Source organism: Acomys russatus, chromosome 20 (assembly GCF_903995435.1).
Source record: "Acomys russatus chromosome 20, mAcoRus1.1, whole genome shotgun sequence".
Taxonomy (NCBI): Eukaryota; Metazoa; Chordata; class Mammalia; order Rodentia; family Muridae; genus Acomys; species Acomys russatus.
In genome coordinates, this window is record NC_067156.1 from 62,840,550 (window position 1) to 62,858,208 (window position 17,659).

The following is a 17,659-nucleotide window of genomic DNA, read 5'->3' on the forward strand; positions in this document are numbered from 1 at the left end:
CAGGAAAAGGAAAGTCATGGATAGCAAGCTGAAAATGTCCTTTTCTGCTCTCCACGTGACTCCACAGGCCCTCAGCCCACCTCAACACTGCCTGCTAGGATCTGGCTCTTCGCACATTTTCTCCTTGGTTTGTTTGTTATCGTTGCTAGGTTTTTACTGCTGTTTTGAGACAGCTAAAGCTAGATTGGAATTCACAATATAGCTCGGGTCGCTGCTGACCTCCTGGTGATCCTCCTACCCTGCCTCCCAAACGCTGGAGGATCTGATTGTTAAAAGCAATTCTTGATTGAATAAGATGTTCCGTTCCAGAGTAAAACATTATAGACTGAACAAGAACAAGAAAGCAGCCAGCAAAAGAACAGACATAAAAACAAAGTAAAGAACTCAACAGGGAGACACAGTGGTGGTGAACAGCATCAAGACCTAAATCTTTTTTTCCCCCTTAATCCTGCAACTGATCTCTTGAGCACCATATACAATTCTTCACTGTTGATTGGAGAATGCAGCAGAGGTTCAAGAAAGATATTCTTCTGTTGCCATGGGAGATTTATTCTCTGTGTCACTTAGCGTTAGGCAAGCATCACAAGCTAAATAAGAGGGGGAAAGCTAGAGTGTGGCTTTCAGGAGTGGCAGCAGCATAATATCCCTCTGAGCCTCCCTGTCACTGAGGAGGAACGCCCTCACCTTCCCCATGACTCAGGGTATGGTGATGCCAAGGTGATGTGTCAGCGCTCCGCGTTCACAGAACCCTCATTCATAGGACCTAGCTCCTTCTCATAAACTGAAAGAAGGATGGTGTGTAGCTATCTCCTTTAGTTTAGTCCCTCCTGGACAAAGGATGGAAGCCAAAGAGACTCGAGAAAACAAAGGGGAACTTAGAAAGCTTGGGGAATAAAGGATTTTACAAGGCTCATGGAGTAAAGGGAACTTACAAGGATAAGAGAACAAATGGAATTTACAAGGCTCAGGGAGTAATAGGAACTTACAAGGCTCAGGGGGTAAAGGGAATTTACAAGGCTCAAGGAATAAAGGGAAATTACTAGGCCTAGGAAGAAAAGGGAACTTTACAAGGCTCAAGAAGTAAAGGGAACTTACAAGCCTCAAGGAATACAGGGCATTTCAAAGGTTCCAGGAATAAAGGGAACTTAGAAGGGTCAGAGAGTAAAGGGAATTTACAGGCTAGGGGGATAAAGAGAATTTACAAGGCTTCAGGAACTACTGAAACACAAGATTCATAAGGCTGATCCCCATGGTTGTAAAAACGTGAATAACTGGTCTGAGAGGAAACTCTGTGAGTGGCGGGAGCTTCCTGTATGTTGTTCAGGGAGCATCATGTACGGAGCTTCCATGGATCACCTCTGCGTTGTGTGGGCCTTTTGGTGATGCAAATGCTCTTACTTGTATGACCACTTGTCCGTGCTCCAAGAATTCACTGGTTGAGTCAGACTGGAGTAGAACCATTTATTTCGTATGTTACCAGTGCCCTATCTGTGTTGGATACACATTGTTCACACCTCCCCAGGAAAAGTCATGTGACAGGGCAGTTCTGGGAGACGTATCACTAACCTCTCTCTGATACAGGGGAGACCAGACAGTCAGAAGCATGTAACTTTTCTTCCTTATCACAGAACAAGAAGCCCGACTGTACCTGATGCTAACGGTGATTACAACAGCAGCAATCTATCTGATGAAGAAGACACTAGAACCCTAGATCAGACCTTCCCCAGTGTTAAGGAGCTCACTCAGGTGTAGGAGACCCAGAGAGAGCCTCTCCTACACAGGTAGTTAGAAAAAATAACTGCTCTTCGGGTGCAGGTCTCCATGTTGCTCAAATTAGTGGGTTTCCATTCCCAGAGAATAAATAGAATCCTGGTAAGTGCTTCTAGAAGCGTTAGCCCAGAATGTCCAGAGGTGCTTGGAGGAAGTTGAATCATACAAAGGGGAAGAAGACGTAATCCTCAACAGGTGTGTGCATTTGCTAAAGAGATCACTCAGCGGTGCTCAGCTCCTAAGAGGCAGGAGCATTAGGAGAGGGGTGGAGATTCGCAGCCCAAAGGTTCCCTATAAATAACTCCTTAATTGGAATAGAAAGAGAAGCAAATGGGAGAAAACACTTCTCTGATTTAGAGGAAGGTCCTGAAGGGTTTCCTTTCTCTAACATCCTTTACGGGAAGGAGTTGACAGAATGACTGAAATGCTTCAGGTGAGGATCTTCCCAAATCTCAAAAACAAGGAAAAAATAACTTCTAGAAGGAAATAAGATAAGAACCTTCAAGACCAGCAGAGGTTTCCGGCTCTCCTTAAATATTTTTCAAATGTTTAAATTAAAGTGTATTTCTCATCAGAGAAAAGAAATACAAATATATTCTAAAGTAATTTGCAAAATGCTCAAATTAGGGGCCTGGGAGATGGCTCCGTCAGTAAAGTGCCTGCTGTGTGAGCAAGATAATATTAGCTCACACATTCCAAATCAAAGAAATATATGCTTTCATGCATTTCTCATAAAGCTTGTTTCTTTTAAACATAAGGTAAAGGAGATGGGAAGCCGGGGGAGGGATCATTGCCTCACTCCGAGAATTCTGATAAAATAACACTAAAGCAGAAAAAGAAAAACCTAAAGAAAATGCTCTCAGAAAAGAGGTGTTCTTGTGGCATTTGCAGCCATTCAACACAAGAAACCACTTCGTCTCTGTTGATGATATCCCCACATCTCCACCTAAGGCTTGTTCAAAGAGTCTGGGATCTTTCTCTGAACACTTCTTTCTCTGAGCACTTTTCAATGTCTTGTGCTTAGGGTTCAAAACTTTTCATGACAGGACATGCATCTGGACTATTGGGGAGGTGTCTTTTGGGAAATTAAAAACCCACATCCCAAAGAGTTTTCAGCTGATAATGATTATGGTTAATTGACTCTCGGAACCCCAGGAATCCACATATGAAGAAGCAGATAAACCAGAGGCCTGTGGAGGTGAGCTGAGTTAGCATGGTGGTGCATGCCCACAATCCCATCACCTAGGAGAAGGAGGTAATCCCAGTAGAAGAACCATGAGTCCAGGGCCAGCCTGGGCTACATATACAAAAAGTCTTTGTCTCAAAACACCACCACCACCATGGCCATAATAAACAAAATAACAACAGGAAAGAAAGAGTGTTGAGGGGGTGATAAAAATTCATAAAACTTAAACATTTGAAACAACTTGAAAACAGTATCAAGGGGATAAGGATCTATTTAGTGTTGCAGCACTTGTCTGACATGCACAAGGCCTGTATTTAATCCCCAGAAAAGGAATACGTGAATAAATAAACAGTCAAAGTAATAAATAGTAAGTAAAGCTTTATTTTTTTAAACCAACACTTTAAAAATATTCCATTACATCTTCTAAGCAGTCTGTAATCATTTGGAAATTAGTTTTATGAGGGAACATAATTCCAGGGTAGCATTTTAGGATAACTTCCTTTTAGAAAATGTATTTTACGTTCACTTAGCATTGATTACTCATCAATTCTTGCACTGCAGGCAACAGTCTAACGGGACTCTGGGAAGCTTCCCCCGCCCACCCCCATGGTGAGGTGTACATCATAAGCAGCTGTTCTCTCAAGGTTACAGGAAGCCACAGCAAAACAGTATAGTATAAGAGATGCCATGGACCAGGAATGAGATACTGTAAAGACGCAAACAGCCTTTCAAGGAAAGAACACACTGCGCAGGCAACGAGCACAGAGGAAGAAAAGTTGCTCAGAACATCTGAAAGAATAATTAAGTTTTCAGTCTCTCAGTTCCTCCACAGACTACTTAGTGTAGGGTCTGGAACACAGCAGCGGCCTCACTCTAAACGTTAACTAGATATACAGTACATGCTTAATAATGAATGTTTCTTGAGTAAAGGAAAACTAGGCCATTTTAGAGACTTTTATTTTAGATTTTATTCCTAAATTGCATGAATCAAAAAAGGGCTGTTGGTAAAACTGATGGTGCTATGACTAAAATCCACATGTGATAGTCAGTCCATTCCTAGGCTTTTGGTAGCCACAATCCGAGTGGATCCTAAGATATATATCGCCTTGAAACAAATAAGCTCTAACATACTTTTGTACTTCCGTGATCTGGGAAGCTGACATTTAAGAATATTAAGAATTCCTACCCGAACAAGCTTTTCTGAGTCTCCTCTCCATTTGCTGACGATGGTGGATGCAGAAATGTTAAAGAAGGTCGTTTTGCACTCAGTGGCCACAGCTTTGGCCAGTAAAGTCTTCCCTGTACCTAGGGACACATGAGGGTAAACATGAGCTGCCTGCGTCACTGACAGGCAGAGGAGAAGGGGCGACACACTCACAACACAGGCACTTCTAGGACGCCAACAGAAAGGCGTGTTTACCTGGAGGGCCGTAGAGCAGCAGTCCTTTCCAGGGGGAGAGAATTCCGGTAAATAGCTGTGGGTACTTTGAGAACAAAGAACAAGGTGAGCGTGAACACACCAGCTTGTACAGCCTTAGCAGGCAGGGCAGGAGTGCGCGTGCAAAACAGCCACTCTACAGCTCAGGCCCGCTTTAAAGTGCACTTCTCTATGGGTATCTTGTTTGTCCCAGTGGCATTTTCACAATGGGCAAGAATGTCTGACTTAATTTTTGTGGCTTCTGAAAAGCAATAAATAAATAAACAAGGAAAAGAAAGGTATGTGCAACTTTTCTCTTCTGTAACAATAGTTCTTTCTTTCTTTTTTTTTTTTTTTTTTTTTTTTTTTTTGGTTTTTCGAGACAGGGTTTCTCTGTGTAGCCTTGGCTGTCCTGGACTCGCTTTGTAGACAGGGCTGGCCTCGAACTCACAGCGATCCACCTGCCTCTGCCTCCCGAGTGCTGGGATTAAAGGCATGCGCCACCGCCCGGCAACAATAGTTATTTTTTATGCATACAATTTCCTTTCCCTCTAGGTTCTCTATGTGGCACATTTAACTCCTTTTTAAAACTGTAAAGACATAAACCCAGGATGAGGTCTAGAACCAACGCCTAAGCGTACATGCCCACGTGGAGCTATGGTAGAGCCTGTGGTGGAGGCTGGGCACACTGCATACCCATGTGGAGCTATGGTAGAGGCTGTGGTGGAGGCTGGGGACACTGCATGCCCACGTGGAGCTATGGTAGAGGCTGTGGTGGAGGCTGGGGACACTGCATGCCCACGTGGAGCTATGGTAGAGGCTGTGGTGGAGGCTGGGGACACTGCATGCCCACGTGGAGCTATGGTAGAGCCTGTGGTGGAGGCTGGGGACACTGCATGCCCACGTGGAGCTATGGTAGAGCCTGTAGTGGAGGCTGGGGACACTGCATGTCCACGTGGAGCTATGGTAGAGCCTGTGGTGGAGGCTGGGGACACTGCATGCCCACGTGGAGCTATGGTAGAGGCTGTGGTGGAGGCTGGGCACACTGCATACCCATGTGGAGCTATGGTAGAGGCTGTGGTGGAGGCTGGGGACACTGCATGTCCACGTGGAGCTATGGTAGAGGCTGTGGTGGAGGCTGGGGACACTGCATGCCCACGTGGAGCTATGGTAGAGGCTGTGGTGGAGGCTGGGCACACTGCATACCCACGTGGAGCTATGGTAGAGGCTGTGGTGGAGGCTGGGGACACTGCATGTCCACGTGGAGCTATGGTAGAGGCTGTGGTGGAGGCTGGGGACACTGCATGTCCACGTGGAGCTATGGTAGAGCCTGTGGTGGAGGCTGGGGACACTGCATGCCCACGTGGAGCTATGGTAGAGGCTGTGGTGGAGGCTGGGCACACTGCATACCCATGTGGAGCTATGGTAGAGGCTGTGGTGGAGGCTGGGGACACTGCATGTCCACGTGGAGCTATGGTAGAGGCTGTGGTGGAGGCTGGGGACACTGCATGCCCACGTGGAGCTATGGTAGAGGCTGTGGTGGAGGCTGGGCACACTGCATACCCACGTGGAGCTATGGTAGAGGCTGTGGTGGAGGCTGGGGACACTGCATGTCCACGTGGAGCTATGGTAGAGCCTGTGGTGGAGGCTGGAGACACTGCATGCCCACGTGGAGCTATGGTAGAGGCTGTGGTGGAGGCTGGAGACACTGCATGCCCACGTGGAGCTATGGTAGAGGCTGTGGTGGAGGCTGGGGACACTGCATGCCCACGTGGAGCTATGGTAGAGCCTGTGGTGGAGGCTGGGGACACTGCATGCCCACGTGGAGCTATGGTAGAGCCTGTGGTGGAGGCTGGGGACACTGCATGCCCACGTGGAGCTATGGTAGAGCCTGTGGTGGAGGCTGGGGACACTGCATGCCCACGTGGAGCTATGGTAGAGGCTGTGGTGGAGGCTGGGGATACTGACTCATAGAGGGTGTGTACAGATTTCAGTTGAGTCTCTTTCATTTGTTCATGTTCAAACCTTGTAGGAGCTGGACAGGCCTGGTAGAAGTCAGGACAAAGGGAAACAGTAGTGAAGTTACACATGTTCTTAGTGTCTCACTAGTGCTGCTGGCAACCCCAATACCATAGCTTATGGGGGTGTAATACCACAGAAATAACACATCCAGCAAGGGGGCAGGGCTGTAGCCCTGTGGTAGATCTCTTGCCTACATGTGACAGGCCATGGGTTAGCTTCCCCAGAATGAGAAAATAACATATCCAGGGTGCCAATGAAATGTTCCATCCTTTCTAAAAGTTTTGTGCTATGGTTTCTCTCTCAGTTCTGATACCAATGTATTTCCTGCTCTCATCTCAGCAGAAAGAAGAAAGAGGTGGGAAAAAATGTTCTGATTTAATGGTTTTTCTGCCCTTAGAATTAAAGTACCCCAAACTGAGAGATTCATGGAGTCAGTGGTAGTAATACACAATTGTGGCTTTTTTTTTTTAAATGAGTATGTAATCCTGGCCTTAGGAAATTATAGTTGCTAGCCCCAAATTCTGTATAGCTGCTCCCACCAAAAGAAGGTGGAGTGTTTCTCCACCACCAGCATCTGGGCCTGGCCCTCTATGCTGGCCTAATAGGATGCTGGGAAATATAAAAAGTGGTTTGAAAATATAAGATGATCAAATAGGAGAGGAAATACACAAAAGCACACACGTTAGGATTTGCTCCTCCTTCCCTTTTCCTAAGAACCACATGAGCAAGACTGGACCTGCTCGTCACAGGGGTAGGACACACGGGATGACTTTGGCTGCATGTTTATCCCAACTTCTCACCCGGTCTTCCCAGACATTATGGCTGATGCCCCATGCATGGAATAGACCAGGCGAATAATACCGTGTGGAATCAGATGAGCTGGCCTAGCTGGATCCAACCCAAACTGCCCGCCCACAGAAGGACAAATGAATATTGTTTTAGGGCCCTGAGTAGTAGGCTAGTCTGTCAGACAGCAAACGCTATGTGATACCCTGGCCATCTCCTCAGCCCTCTTGAAGAGCACTGTCTTTTCTAATCGTCCACTTGTTTTGTGAAGTGTGTAGAAAAGTCAGAAGTAGGTAATGAGGACAGCATGCTAGCCCTGCTGGCCATGGCACTGGAAGTGGCTGTCCAGTCTTCATAAATAACTGACGCAAAGCCCTTGATGGGACCTGGCGGTTAGGGCTGAGGGACGATCCACAGAAACAAAGTGAGAGGCTTCCCTCCTGGCCTACAACACTTAGCATACTGTTGGGGAAGCAAGCTAATGGGTTAGTGTTTAGCATTTGAAAAACTGTATAGCCACAACTGTCTTAGATCAGCTACCACTGAGCAGAGACTTGCTTTGAACCAATTTAGAATGTCTTCTTTTTCTTTTTCTTTTTCTTTCTTTCTTTTTTTTTTTTTTCCTTCGTTTTTCAACGCAAGGTTCTTCTGTGTAATAGCCCTGGCTGTCCTGGACTCACTTTGTAGACCAGGCTGTCCTGGAACTCACAGAGATCTGCCTGCCTCTGCCTCCCACGTGCTTAGATTAAAGGTATGTATAACTATGCCCAGCCTAGGATGTGATTTTTTAAAAATATTTATTTTTATTTATGTGTTCTGTATGCACAAGTACACGAAAGTACCTGAGGAAAACAGAAGGCGGCACTGGAGTTATGGGCACTGTGAGCCACATGAGGTGAGTGCCAGGACCTGACTGGGTGCTCTTCAAGAGCTGTGGCGGAGATGATCTGAGGTGGTACAGAACAGACTGGGGTTGATGCTCCAGCACTGACCATGTGTGGCCCAGGCAAAGGCTGACTTATGGACAGACAAGTTGCCATGGGTTTCCTTCTGGACACAGCTTGTACAGTTGATACTGATCAGACATACGGCTTCCCATACTTACCCTTATTGGGTATACAACTGCTTCTTTGACTAACTGCTTGGCGGCGTCCAGTCCAATAATGTCATTCCACTTTATGTTGGGATTATGGAGATAAATGTCCTGTAATGTGAGTTGCATTATTTTGTTAAAACCAATGTTTTCTTCCACTTCTAAAATAACATTGCAGCAAAGAACATGGGACTTAATAGTATATAAAGTGCTGGTAATAAAAAAAATGTTTCATGAATATTATAATGTAGACCTAAGCATACATTCTAATTTGGGGTTAGTTGACCAAAGAAATGGTATAAACATATTCAATGATTTTCCCCTGAAGAAGGTATTGACTGTGTGTGTGTGTGTGTGTGTGTGTGTGTGTGTGTGTGTGTGTGTGTGTGGTACTTTTAGTGGAGGTCCAACAGTGAGCTATGCTTGCCATCAGGCAATAGCAACCTGTGCTCATTTATGAACACAGTCAAGAAACACTTCAAGCCAGGAGGTCATGGCACACGCCTTTAATCCCAGCACTAGGGAGGCAGAGACAAGCAGACTACTGTGAGTTCGAAGACATCCTGATCTCCAAAGCAAGTCCAGGACAGCCAAGGATACACAGAGAGACCCTGTGTCAAAAAACTAAAAGAAGGAAAAAAAAAATACCTTCAAATGTCATTAGTTTTTAATGAAAAACAGATCATCACCTACGCTGGGTGTCTGTCTAGCTTCCTGATCTGGCAAACACTTTCTTAATTTGTTACATAAAAGAGATATTGTTCCCATACTCCCCTGAAACCCATTTCCATTTTCCCTAGAGAGAATTCTCTGCTCCCAGATGGAGTGATTGCTTCTCAGCATTCAAGGAGGCCAACAACCAAGTAACTGCAGTTTCCCCTCATACAGGAGAGCCCTGTAGCAACCACCCTGGGGTAATCAATTAAGTAGTTTTTACTGATTACTAATTTACAGTTTCCCAATTTCAATTTCACAAGATGCCTCTGAACAGTCACTCAGGGGCCTTTCTCCATAGGAGCGATTTCAGGCAAGCAATGTCTAGGGTATTACTTTTCTTTTTAAAGGACCTTTCTTGTACCATCCTGACTAAAAACAAATCCAGAAACTGTTTCTCTAACTACTTGTTGGGTTGTTTTTTATTTGTTTGTTTTTGTTTTTTGAGACAGGGTTTCTCTCTGTAGCCCTGGCTATCCTGGACTCACTTTGTAGACCAGGCTGGCCTCGAACTCACAATGATCTGCCTGCTCTGCCTCCCGAGTGCTGTGATTAAAGGTGTGCACCACCACGCCGGGCTACTTGTTGTTATTGTTGTTGTTGTTGTAAGTAAGTGATATGTGCACATGTTTCAAATATATAAAGATCTATTTTTTTTTTAAATTTTTTTTTTTTTTTGGTTTTTTGAGACAGGGTTTCTCTGTGTAGCCTTGGCCATCCTGGACTCACTTTGTAGACCAGGCTGGCCTCGAACTCACAGTGATCCACCTGCCTCTGCCTCCCGAGTGCTGGGATTAAAGGCGTGCACCACCATGCCCGGCTAAGATCTATTTTTTAAATGGCATAAGATGTTATGGTCCTATGTCTGCCTTCCTCCCTCCAGGCACCAGGAGTCCACTCTAATGAGACACATTTATTAGAAATGATTGGGCCATGCATACTGTATGTCATCCACTGTTGGACGAGGTGGTGGAGAAAGGACCCAGTCTTCCAAGGTTTGTGTCTGGAGACAGGGTTTCCCTCTGTGCCCCTGGCCTGGAATTCTGTGTGGCCTCCTGCTTCATCCTCTCAAGTATTGGGATGACAAGGATTAGATCACACCTGACTCCAGGCTTTCCAAACTTGGGGAGACCACACATGTCTTACCAAGGCCTTTTTTAGGAAATCTTGGCACACAACAAAGAGCCATCTACTCTGATATTTGAACCATCACAGACAGTTGCACTTCTCTCCACAGTCTAGAGTTGACGCTGAGTTGAACAAGGAAGGTAGTGTTTCAGTTCCCCACTCTGAGGTTCGTCCTTACATACACCCAGAGTTATCTGCCACAGCTCAGCAGGGTCTCCCTCTCCAAATGCACTACGGATGCAGCCAGAGTCTCTTGAGGGGAGGCCTGGGCCTGAGTCACCCTCTCTATCTGCAGGTCCTCTGCATGACTGCTATGGTTGTGCAGTGGACTCTGCTGGCTGAACAGAACAGCTGAGTTTCCTTTGGTTATTCCAGCTGCTGTGAACTGTTTGGGTGATTTTCAAGCATCTTCTTCAGCCTTCAATTAAATTGAGATCAGTGGAAACTGGAAAAGTCTTCTGTAATCAATAATCTATTCTTATCATAAGAATCTTGCCTAAAATCATATGGCTAAAAAGAGAAGGCTCTAGAAATCAAATGCAGGTCAATTGATTTCAAGGCTGTCTCACTGGCCATAATTTTCACTGCCTTTAGGTTTGCGGGTGCAAGCTTGATGTATCTATAACCTGGTAGTAAAATTTTTTTCTTGCAAATCTTGTTATATTCATCGAAATTTCCAAGTATGAAGCCATCACACTCCCAGACCCCTGAATTTCTAGACTCTTTAAACAAAATGCACGTGTGCTCCTTGCTTTTCTTAGAACCTTTTTCCTCGGCTCTGGGCTGCTAGAAAGCCTTTCACCTGTCCCGTCCTTTTGGCATCTTTTTTGCTGTCTGTTTTCTTGGCCCCTATAGTAGGATGGTGGGCTTTTTCTATTGTAATTTTATGATTCTATAATTTATTTATCATGCATTATTGTGCCTCTAAACAATATGAGTGCCTCTGCAAGTGGGGGCACTTTATAAATAAATGATCATATTTATTGTTATTAATAAAAGAAGCAACCCACAATGCTCCAGTAGCCCTGGTCTGCCTCCATAAATTTGTGAATTGAATAGCAGACCTTACCCGGCTCACCACCGCTGCCAATTCTCGCATCTCACTGTTCATGCCAATAAATGCACTCAGAGGTTTCAGCAATCGTTCCTGGTGAGAGGAACAGATAGGCTGGCATTACAAAGCTGCTTCATAATTTAGGAAGAAAAACAGGATCTTGGCAAAACAAACAGTGACTGGTTGCTATGACCTTTGACTAGATCTCAAAGCTCTCCGGCCTCAGAATGCTACTTCTAGAAGGTCCACTAGGTTTGGGCAGTCTGAAAGCGGAGGCACATTTCTTGGTCACTTACTGTTGGGTCTGGGTTACATTCAAAGGTGTTCAAGGCAAAGTTGCTGGTGGCTCCTTTGATGGCATCTGAGAGCAGCTCCCGGAAGTCAATGATTTGGCCCTAAAAAGGAGCAGTGGTTATTTAAGGCATAAACACACGAGAGTAGAGTAGCCTTAGTAGCTGTGTGTCTATATATGTAAGTCAGGCAGACTTCACATCTTAAGAGAAAGCCGAACTATTGCTGAATAAGATGATGTGTTTAAGTCAGGACTCAGTAAAGAAGAAAGCTAATTCTTCAGGATGAAGTTAGATGAATAAAGTTCATGGGCATTTGCGTTGCTGATACTGATATGCCTCCTTATATGGCTACTTGCCCTGTCTGACCACATCCTTTTAAAGCATTATACATGCAGGAAGAACACAGTGGGTCATGGATAGAGACGGGTCCTATGTGCTGGCTGCATTTGCATGCATCATCCAGCAGCCTGGGACAAAACAGGTGTACTAGGTTCTCAGCCCATGATCACACCCACTAGTGGTGAGTGACTTTTTTTTTTTTTTTTTTGGTTTTTCGAGACAGGGTTTCTCTGTGTAGCCTTGGCCATCCTGGACTCACTTTGTAGATCAGGCTGGCCTTGAACTCACAGCGAAGCACCTGCCTCTGCCTCTGCCTCCCGAGTGCTGGGATTAAAGGCGTGAGCCACCATGCCGGGCTCTGGTGAGTGACTTTTAATTTTGTTTCTAGGAGCCAGAGGAATTAAGCAACTTGCCCAGGGCCACAAGACTAATAGGGCTGAGCCAGGACTCAAACCCAGATATTTGCTATTATGTTTGATTGAAATGTCCTCCATAGCATCAAAATATTCAAATATTTGATCCTAAGTAGTAAGAAACTGTAAAACCTAAGCTTCTGACCCCAGAGGCTTCTCCCAGTTCTTAGAACTGCTAACCTCAAGAGTTCCACCCTAATTCCCAGAATAGTTACATACAAATTTACAGATATCAGATGTCCTCACAAGAAGTTCCCCCAGGCCAGATGTCCTAATATCCATATGGATTCCAGTGATAAGCAACCCCACCTGCTTTGTGGTTTTTGCCTTTAAAACTAGCCTGTAACAGCTACTCAGGGTCCTTCGCCTCCCAAGTGCTGAGGGACCCTGACACATCAACAATTGGGACCTTTGGTGTGTCAGTAATAAATTTTACCTATACCTATACCTCTCAGCTGGTGTGACTTGAGTGGTTTCTCGCGGCGACCCCCTTCCCAAATTGGACTCCCAGGGTCCAACATTAGCACCGGTGGGGGGTGAGGGGCGGTGCTCTTTTCAGAGGTTGTAGAACTTTGGGATACGGTGCCTGCCTGGGAGACAATGGCCACTACCAGCAGCCCTGTGGAGGTTCCCTCTGACTCTAGTCCAGCTTTCTGCGTCCTGGCTGGCCAGGATATGGAAGAAGTGCAACTACACGCTGCCTGCCCTGCCCTGCCTGGCTGATGGACACACACTGAAGCAGGGAGCCAAATTCTCCCTTGAGTTGCTTCTGCCAGGCACTGGTCACAGTACAAAGAGGAGCTAGCACAATCCCCCATCCCCCTGGTACCGCTCTCCTTGGGGTCAGGAAAGGAAATCAAGAGAGCACATGAGACATGTTTACAGCCACCAGTGTTTACTGTTTATTACGGGGCAGGCAAAGATGGGAGGCTCCCTTTCCTTCTCTCCTTGAAAACAGGTAGTGTCCCGGTTTCCATTTCACATATTAAAAACAAAAGCCTAAGGCTTGGAGGGATGATAAACAGCCTGACCACGGAGGACTGGAACAGGCTGGCTCTCAGGCCTGGGCTCCAAAGAATAGAAGGTACCAGAATCCAAAGGTAGTGACAAGAGACCCTCTTGGGGAAAACCCCTAGGCACTGTCATTCAGCCCATGAACACTTGAAAATCTACAGGAGTTGGGGGCAGGGATCTATCTACATTTTACCCTGAAGCCATTCCTGCTAGAAACAGAATTTATAGCCAGACCATTTGAAAGGTTAAGTGCTGGGTTAAATAGTCCCTTCTTGTGACTCAATCAGAGGCACCCATTTATATCAATGTGAGGCATTCACAAGAGACTAAAGCCACAAAATTGCTAGGCACACCACAGGGGACTAAGAGTTTGACAAAGGCAGTTAGGACTAACCAGGGACCAGTTGTCTCCAGCAGCAGTCAGTTCCTGAGGCCTGCAGGGAAGCCGGTGCAGCCCCTAAGGCAGGTGTGCTTTGCAAGTGGGTGAGCCTGGGAGCCCTTCCCACACACACCACAGCGATCAGTTTGTCTGCAGGGCAGGCCAAAGCTAACCCAGCAGCCCCTGGTTCAACAGCAGGACAGAAGGAGCTAAGGAAGGGCAGCCTGGAGATTCCTCAACACGAGTGTGCCTCTCCTTAACCAAGGGTCTGACAAGAGGGTGCCCCTCCTTAACCAAGGGTCCAACAGGAGGGTGCCCCTCCTTAACAAAAGGTCCAACAGGAGGGTGTCCCTCCTTAACAAAATGTCCAACAGGAGGGTGCCCCTTCTTAACCAAGGGTCCTAGAGAAAGGTGCCCCTCTTTGACAAAGGGCCCTGCTGCCCTTACCTTTTGCTACATTCAGTCCATCTGAGGCTTTTGTCTTGAACAAACTATTCTTTACAAAACCAGACCTGAGTGTCATCAGAAAAAGGTGAAAATAGCTGGCAGTGCACACCTTTAATCCCAGCACCCAGGAGGCAGAGGCAAGTGGATCTCTTTGAGTTGGAGGCCAGCCTGGTCTATATAGTGAGTTCCATGCTAGCTAGTGAACTCAAAACAAAACAAAAAACCAGATGGAGGAGGAGGAAGAAGAAAAAAAGGAGGAGGAGTGGGGGGGAGGAGGAGTGGGGAGGAACAGAAGGACAGAAATATCTATTAAGCCCTAAGCTCAGCCCTAAATCAACCAACCTTTCACGGTTCACAAAAAAAATTCAACTTCAGTCTGGAGCCATGCTTCCAAGCAGAGGGGCGTCAATGACCACTCTTGGCAGGGCCCAAAGCAAGCGAGCATGGGGCCATGTCTCAGTAAATGCTGCGGCAGGCCAATGTTTATTGCAAGCGTCCTAGGATTCTTTGTGTTTTCTTAGCCATTTCTGATGCCAGGAGTTTTGTGAAGGGCAGGCAGACACTCTAGCACCCAATTACACCCCATAATCACAGAATGTTTAAGCCGAAAGGAACGTGGAACCATCTCTCTTCTGAACACTTGCATTGTGAATGATCTAGAGACTGATCACTAGAGAAGAGTCACTCTCAGTCATCCTTCCAGAAAGGAGCGGGTGACCACACCATGTTCTGGGCTTCTGAGTCCCATGGGACATCCCTCTCATCTTACTTCACGGCCAAGCTTTAATGCTTCTTGTCTTCACCTTCATGTCTGGCAAAGTTGTGTGCTTTACTTCCTTTTTCTACAGAGAAAAAAACTCTCCTTTCCATCCTACTTACCCTTCGTGGGTGGGCCTTTTCCTCTGGGCTGTCTTTGTGGATTTTTGATATGTTTAAGCCAAAGTCAGCGGTCTCTGGTTTAATGTTATTGATACTCTCCTGGAGAAACAGGAAGACCGTGAGTAGCTAGTTTGCAAGCAGCTGAGACCCTGGCTCTGACTGCCCATCCCCCCCACCAAAACCAAATGCTGGGTACCACTTATGTATAATGGTTACCTGGCCAATTTTGTTCAGATTGACAGGACTCTAAAACCATGTCTTTGTACCTTGAGAAAGGAGTTATTCCCAGAGGCTGAGACTACAGGCTATGGGTTCTAAGTAGTCCTACCCGTGGGAAAATACCTGTATTTAGCCCAACCCCACTCATGGGCCTGTCTTTTCTCCTTTGGCCAAGGCTGGCCGAATCCGGGAACTCAGCAGAGTCACCCAACCACCTGTGGAACTCACTGGTCCCACATCACCTCCCATCTACCTTGGGCCCAGCCATAGACCCTCTTCAAACAAACAGAATTCTATCATTTCTTTCCATCTAGTTGTTAGGGCTAACTTTTTCTGTTCCATTTATCAGTTTCCACTGGTCCTTTCTCATTAAAACATGAACTGTTAGGGCTGGAGAAATGGCTCAGAGGTTAAGAGTACTGACTGCTCTTCCAGAGATCCTAAGTTCAATTCCCAGCAACCACTTGGTGGCTCACAACCATCTATAATGAGATCTAATGCCCTCTTCTGGCCTGCAGGTGTATATGCAGGCAAAGCACTGTTTACATAATAAATAAATTAATCTTAAAAAAACAAAAACAAAAACCTGAACTGTTTTGTCCTAGGCAGGAAGGTTCTGGATGTAGCTCTCCTGAGGTAGGAGCCATTGGTTTCACACGTCTGCTGGGCCTACTCCTCTCACCGCCCTTCCTTCTAGGATGTCTAATATTGAAGTCTAGGGTAAGCCCTACAGGCTTTACAGATGTCCAGACAGAAATGCCAATGACCAGCTGTCCCTCAGACTGTCCCTGGGACACACTGGGGAGCCAGGAGACCTGCCTGGGGTGGGGAGGCCTGCTTTCTGCACTTGTGTCTCAGCTATGAGGTGCTTCCAGGCAGCACAACAACTTCCACTACCCTCACTCTGAGCTGGAACTAGAGGAGGAGCTGGAAAACCTACAGATTTGTCCATTTCTTTGCTCCAGCATACTGAAATAAATGTCACCTGTATTCAGGGACCCCTACAATTTAATTAAATCATACAGCAACTTTTAAGCAGAGATATTTTTCTTGAGGCCATTTATCAGGCAAGTGTGGTATTACCGACATCAAGCAGTCATCTTGACCTGTTTAGGGTGTTCCTTGACAGATCTGGTGTCCCCTGTCTTCCCTGCTGAAGTTTTGGGTCGTGACCTCTGATTGATCTTGGGGAGATTTTGATAACTGTCATTCATCGTCCTGAGGAAGGGAACAAAGACCTTCAGGAGAGTATTCTGACCGGTTAGCATCTCCCACCCACCTTACACCAGGGATGATGTGGGGGTGGAGGGCGGAAACAGTCCTTCCACTCAGGCTTTGAGCCTCAGAAGACTCAGGGGTCTGTCTAGGCTGTAACCCAGCATCCTGACTATGAAGCGTCTCCTCTGCGTAAAGCAGCTCCAGCCTCATGCACACAGTAAACAGCCAAAGGGGCGACAGGCGACAGAGCTGGCTCAGCGATCAAGAGCACTTGCTGCTCTTCCAGAGGTCCTGAGTTTGATTCCTAGCACCTGTATCACTCAGCTCACAACTGCTATAATCCAGCTCCCGGGGATGGTATGTCCTTTACAGGTATCCAGACACAGACACACACAAATACGCATAAATACATAAGAAAATATTTTGAAGGGGGGGGGCTTGTGTAAGGACAGCAAAACTTAACCCATGTCTACTGTCACGTGTCATTCATCTTTGCAAAATGATTTCTCTTCAGTAGAAGTCATTTCCGGAAAAACAAATCAGCGGGAGTAGGGGTGGGGGTGAAGGTGAGGGTGAGGGGTTACTGAAGTCAGGAGAGTAGGTAACTCTGGTAAAGATGGGGTGGATGTGGTTTATAGCATGGGAAGGGATAAGGGAGTCTGCTGCTGGGCTGAACGTGATAGTCACACGCATGCATTTGAGAATATGTGCTACGTCACTACAAAAGAGGACTAATTAGTTCAGTACATCCTTGCCAGTATACACACACACACACACACACACACACACACACACACACACACACACACACACACACACACCAAAACCAAAAAATGTTATTGGGATTTTTGAATGTTGCAATGGAAGGCAATGTAAGAAACAGGTAGGGCCTTCTTAAGAGGCAAACATGAGTTCCCATGTCTTTTTTTGTTGTTGTTGTTTGTTTTTTGACACAGGGTCTCTCTGTGTAGCCTTGGCTGCCCTGGACTCACTTTGTAGAGCAGGCTGGCCTCAAACTCACAGAGATCCACCTGCCTCTGCCTCCCGAGTGCTGGGATTGCAGGTGTGCTCCCCCACACCTGGATGAGTTCCTTAAGTTGCTCTTTTCCCAGCTCTGCAGGGGATCAGTAGGAGGGTCCCTACAGGAAGGACCCTCGTGTTCCAATTTATCTCAGAAAGCTTCCGCCTGAGGCAGAAGAGCATTGTGATTAGTGTTCTGAAGACAGCCTGGGGTCCATCCAGCCATTGTCACAGCGGATGCCAAGTGTCCCTACTGAGGTCTCTGGGT

At 46.4% G+C, this 17,659-nt stretch overlaps 1 protein-coding gene across 1 annotated transcript in view; it reads right to left on the bottom strand.

Annotated features, from left to right (window-relative positions):
* Katnal2 (katanin catalytic subunit A1 like 2) overlaps positions 1-17,659 on the bottom strand; it is a 74,377-nt gene that overhangs the window by 20,784 nt on the left and 35,934 nt on the right. Inside the window, exons 5-11 of the mRNA XM_051163689.1 lie at positions 16,260-16,371; positions 14,935-15,033; positions 11,467-11,565; positions 11,186-11,263; positions 8,287-8,385; positions 4,377-4,440; positions 4,143-4,261 (exon numbers count right to left, since the gene is read on the bottom strand). Of these exons, the coding sequence (XP_051019646.1) occupies positions 4,143-4,261; positions 4,377-4,440; positions 8,287-8,385; positions 11,186-11,263; positions 11,467-11,565; positions 14,935-15,033; positions 16,260-16,371 (670 nt within the window). The remainder of the gene's footprint in view (positions 1-4,142; positions 4,262-4,376; positions 4,441-8,286; positions 8,386-11,185; positions 11,264-11,466; positions 11,566-14,934; positions 15,034-16,259; positions 16,372-17,659) is intronic.